Source organism: Clupea harengus, chromosome 17 (genome assembly GCF_900700415.2).
Source record: "Clupea harengus chromosome 17, Ch_v2.0.2, whole genome shotgun sequence".
Lineage (NCBI taxonomy): Eukaryota > Metazoa > Chordata > Actinopteri > Clupeiformes > Clupeidae > Clupea > Clupea harengus.
Window position 1 is genome coordinate 19,551,396 of NC_045168.1, and position 5,000 is coordinate 19,556,395.

The 5,000-nt window shown below is 44.1% G+C and overlaps 1 protein-coding gene across 1 annotated transcript in view; it reads right to left on the reverse strand.

The window, feature by feature from the left end:
• LOC105897224 (cadherin-18-like) overlaps positions 1 to 5,000 on the reverse strand; it is a 99,588-nt gene that overhangs the window by 938 nt on the left and 93,650 nt on the right. Inside the window, 1 exon segment of the mRNA XM_042710337.1 lies at positions 1 to 35. This exon segment is cut by the window's left edge and continues 938 nt beyond it. Within this exon segment, the coding sequence (XP_042566271.1) occupies positions 1 to 35 (35 nt within the window).

The window sequence follows — 5,000 nt, forward strand, 5'->3', positions numbered from 1 at the left end:
GCTCCGCCGCAGCGTGATGAAGAGGATCACGATCGCTGGGGAGAAAGAAAAGAAACGATGAAGAGGATAACGATCGCTGGGAAGAAAGAAAAGAAACAAGCCAACATGAGGTCCATCATCAGCTATCTCATCACAATTGCCATGATTAACACCATCATTATAATCACACTATTATCATCACAGTGATCACATCATTATAGGTTGTATTTCAATACAACCATATCGCACAACATTCATTACTCATCCACCTGTTCTTCATAATCATCATCACAAACAGATTCAGCAGCTGTGCTATTATTACCATTATGATACTTTTTGCTAGAATTGACTGTTCGACGGAAAAATTGGATAATCTTCATCCACAAATGTCCCATGAAACTGGTGGGTGACATTTTCGTTTTTGAAGGATGATAGCATGATAAGAGTCTCCCCCTCCTGCAGTGCAGTACCCCATGTCTGTTTCGGGGTTCTTTTGTACAGATGTACGTACATTTTTGAATACATCAAAGACAGCCATGGCCGACATTTACCTGCATGTCATTATCATATCATAGGGAAATAAATGACACGGTATTTAATGGAGTCTCGACCGCACCAACCCAATTAAAAAAAGCATAATGGTGTTCACACGATGCTGCTGATACTGCCATTACTGAATCCTATTCAGAGCACAGATGCAAATGTCACTATTGATTTGTTTCGATTAAAAAATCTTTGAACTCGCCACAGCACAACTGCAGGTGTAAATAATAAAATCCTGATGAAATCTTGAGAGTGCTGATGGCCAGCAAGAGTAGCAGGATCAGCAACATAAATAAGTGCGCTGTGTTTTAATTATGACTGTAGCCAAATTGCATTACTTTGATGTGTTGGACTAGGGGTATGTAGGTTTACACAGATCTGCGTGCTGACTTTGTGCTTGCGAGTTTACTGTTGAGTCAGACAGGCTATTTAAAGAACATGATCACTAAGGGAAAACATAGAAAGCAAAACAGCTAGGGTCTGGTGCTGCTTGAAGATGCAAGGAGCTAATGGCAGACAGACTGACCTCAGTATGAGTGATGAGTCGTGTAACATGTGGGAGAGACAAAGGGCGCTAGCATGGCGGAGATAAGAAGTTACAGTGACATCAAAGTAAGAGATGGAATCAGAGTTAAAGGCACTGTGTGTATGTGTGTGTGTGTGTGTGACTGTAACAGATAAAGAGAGAAAGACAGCGGAACTTAATGGCATAGTTATTTTTCACACTACAGGCCACCGAAGCACCGCTAACGGTCACCACAGGAGGTGCACGGTATGCTAATTCCACATTAATACCACACATTGTGCAGATGGTGTTTAAAAGTGCACACAGCAGGGCCGAGTGTGTTTTTCAACGACGGGGCTGGTTATGATCTCCCATTAGGCGCCTGAGACCCCGCAGAGAGGAGAGGGACAGAGAGCGAGGGGACGCTAATCAATAATCCGCATTAGCCGCCATTAGCACAAGCGCTAATGGTTCCACCAGCATTAGCGCCCAAGATTCTGCGACGTGAGTGGGCTCATTATGATTGCTCAGATTCAACATTTAATCCGCAAGGCCACGTGAGGAAGCGAGCAGATGGGAGAGGTATGGGTGTTTTTGGGGTATTGAGTGAACAGCTTTTCCAAAAGGTTTTTTTTTTCTTTGCAAACTCTTTTACTGAAAACTTTAAATGTCATTAGATAATGAGAGTGACCCAAGAAATCCATATCTATCTTGCATAATGCTTGTTCGTCTGGTATGCAAACACGGAGAAACCCAGGGTGGGGGGAGAGTGCGGGTGGGGGGAGAGGAGAGAGCGGGTGGGGGGAGAGAGTGGGGGGGACCCACAGCAGGGGCTAAACTTAGGGCCTAGTGGCATTTGCGCCCGCTGATGATGTATCCACACATGTGACAGAGCTGATGTGACATTCTCCTCCGTCTGATGACTGTGAGCGGCCTATGATGACTTTAAAGGCTCATTGCGCAAGCTGATCTTTAGGCCATTGAGTCGGTCATGAAGTTATTAAGTTATGGTGTTCTCCAAGGCTCACAGCATGGATGACTAACGATTATGATTGTACGCCCTAAACATTTAAGAACGACACTATCCAGCCATCTGCTCACACTCATTGGCATCTCACTAACATCCAACACAAGTGACAAAGATCTGGGTGTATCTGTTGACCAAGTGTATCTCATTCAACTAACACATAAAACTGATCTCACTCATCATTTATTCATCTACGCAATATTACCAAAATCTTAGTCCTATCCCTTTGGAATAATCTTTCCATCTTAAATTGTAGACTATAAACAGTCCTCTATAGTGCCATCCTATCGATAGGAAAGATGCATCAAGATCAGGCACCCGTCTCAGTTTACTTCCCATACACCTTGCATACACCCACCTCTCCTCCTACCTCCTCTCTCTTTATAACATATTGTGCTATGTCCTTGATACTGATGAAATAGCCACATTACTGGTCGTTTTGGGTGCCTAGGGTGGTGCATCCCAGCTTCCTCCCTTACCCTATTCTGGGTCGCGTAATCCCAGGGGGCTCCTCTCCCACCCAATCCTGGGTTTGTATCTAATTCCTACCGTTACACTAACCAGAATTCGTAATCCCGAGGGGGTCAGACCCCTTGACTTTTAGTTATGTTGCAGCCTTATGATAAAAATCATTTAAACTAATCCCCCCCCCCCCTCATTTATCTATAATTAATACCCTGTAATTACAAAGCAAAAGGAGGATTGTAAACACTGCAAATGTATTTAAAAGGAAACATTTTGAAATCTCAATGACATAAGTATTCAGACCCTTTACTTTGTACTTAGTTGAAGCATCTTTGGCAGCGATTACAGCCTCGAGTCTTTTCCGGTAAGACGTGACAAGCTTTGCACACCTGGATTTGGGGATTTTCCGCCATTCTTCTCTGCAGATCCTCTAAAGCTCTGCCAGGTTGGATGGGGATTGTTGGTAGACAGCCATTTTCAGGTCTCAGGAAATGTTTGATTGGGTTCAAGTCAAGGCTATGGCTAGGCCACTGAAGGACATTCACAGAGTTGTTCCGAAGCCACTCCTGTTATCTTGGCTTTGTGCTTAGGGGCATTGTTCTGTTAGAAGGCAAGCTTGAGGTCTTGAATGCTCTGGACCTGGTTTTCATTAAGGGTCTCTGTACTTTGCTCCGTTCAGTTTTCCCTCAACCCTGATCAGTTGCCCAGTTCCTGCTTCTAAAGATCTCTCCATTCCACCACCATACCTCTGAGATGGTATTGGGCAGGCAATGAGCGGTGCCTGGCTTCCTCCAGATATGACACTTAGAATTGATTTTGGTCTCATCAGACCAGAGAAACTTGTTTCACACAGTCTGAGAGTCCTTTAGGTGCTTTTTTGTAAGCGGGCTTTCCTGTGTTTTTCACAGAGGAGTGGCTTCTGTCTGGCCACTCTGCCATAAAGCCCAGATTGGTGGTGTTGCAGTGATGGTTGGCCTTCTGGAAGTTTCTCCCATCTCCCATTGAGTGACCATCGGGTTCTTGGTCATCTCTCTTACCAAGGCCCTTCTCCCCTGATTGCTCAGGTTGGCCGGGCGTCCGGCTCTAGGAAGAGTCCTGGTTGTTTCAAACATCTTCCATTTAAGAATTATGGAGGCCACTGTGCTCTTCAGAACCTTCAATGCAGCAGAATGTTTTTGTACCCTTCCTCAGATCTGTGCCTCAACACAATCCTGCCTCTGACCCAGCATTCACACGAACGCGTTGGAATGCGTTGATCCGTCAGGGTTGACGGATCTCCATTCACTTTGAATGGGGTGACGTCATCCTTTGCCGAACTGAATTGTGGCTCCGTTGGATTCCCGTGCGTTGCGTTTCAATGCTTTGCTTGCGGCAAGAGTTGAAGAATGTTCAACTTTTCGTGAGGCAATGCATGAGTCAGCCAATCAAATTGCCTTTCATGCATAACTGACAGCACAGGCGCTAGCCAATCAGATCCCGTATATGCTCACGTCTAAAAAGCGGCAAGCTAAAAAAAAAAAAGATGGCGACCAAACTCCGTAGATGGTCGTATTTGTACTTAAAAATTGTTTGTTTGACTTTTTTTTGCTTAGATTTTTTAAAAGTTACCGAGACACTGTACAATGTAAAAACCCCCTTATTGTAACTGAAAAATACGTCTGATAGGATTTGCGAGGTGTGTGAGCACCCTACCTAATGTTAGCATGCTACTGCTTACAAGGTAAGCAGCTTGCTAGTGGCGTGATTGGTTTGTTGACCTGTCAATCTCACTATAACGTCTCTGGTATCAACAGAACCCCACGCGCCAGACTCCTCCTCCGCCATCCGTTGGCGCAACGCATTCCAACGCGTTCGTCTGAATGCTGCCTGAGTTTCACAGGCAGTTCCTTTCACCTTGTGGCTCGGTTTTTGCTCTGATAAGTATTGCAAGCTGTGTGACTGACTATAGACAGGTGTGTGCCTCTCCAAATCATGTCCAATCAATTGAATTTATCACAGGTGGTCTCTAATCTCAAAGATGATCAAGAGAAATGAGAGGCAAACACCTGAGCTAAATTTCAAGTGTCATAGCAAAGGGTCTGAATACTTATGTCAAGGTGACATTTTAGTTTTTCCTTTTTCCTTTTTTTGCTTTGACATTCAGTATTGAATGTAGATTGATGAGGGGAAAATTAGTTTAATCAATTGTAGAATAATGCTACAACATACCAAAATGTGAAAATGTTAAGGGGTCTAAATACTTTCTTAATGCACAGTAAATAAAATGGAATTGAATTGAATTGAGTCATGCTGCATCCATTTTGTGATATGCTGTGTCATGCTCTCCTGTGCTGTGCCGAGTCTGGCCACATTGTGATGGATTTTTTTCAGCACCTTGTGTTGTGACGCTATGCTGATGTGCTATGCTATGCTGTTTTCTGCCGTGTCGTGATAGACTTTTATAGCACACTGTGTTCTAATGGAGGCTGCGCTGCTTTACTG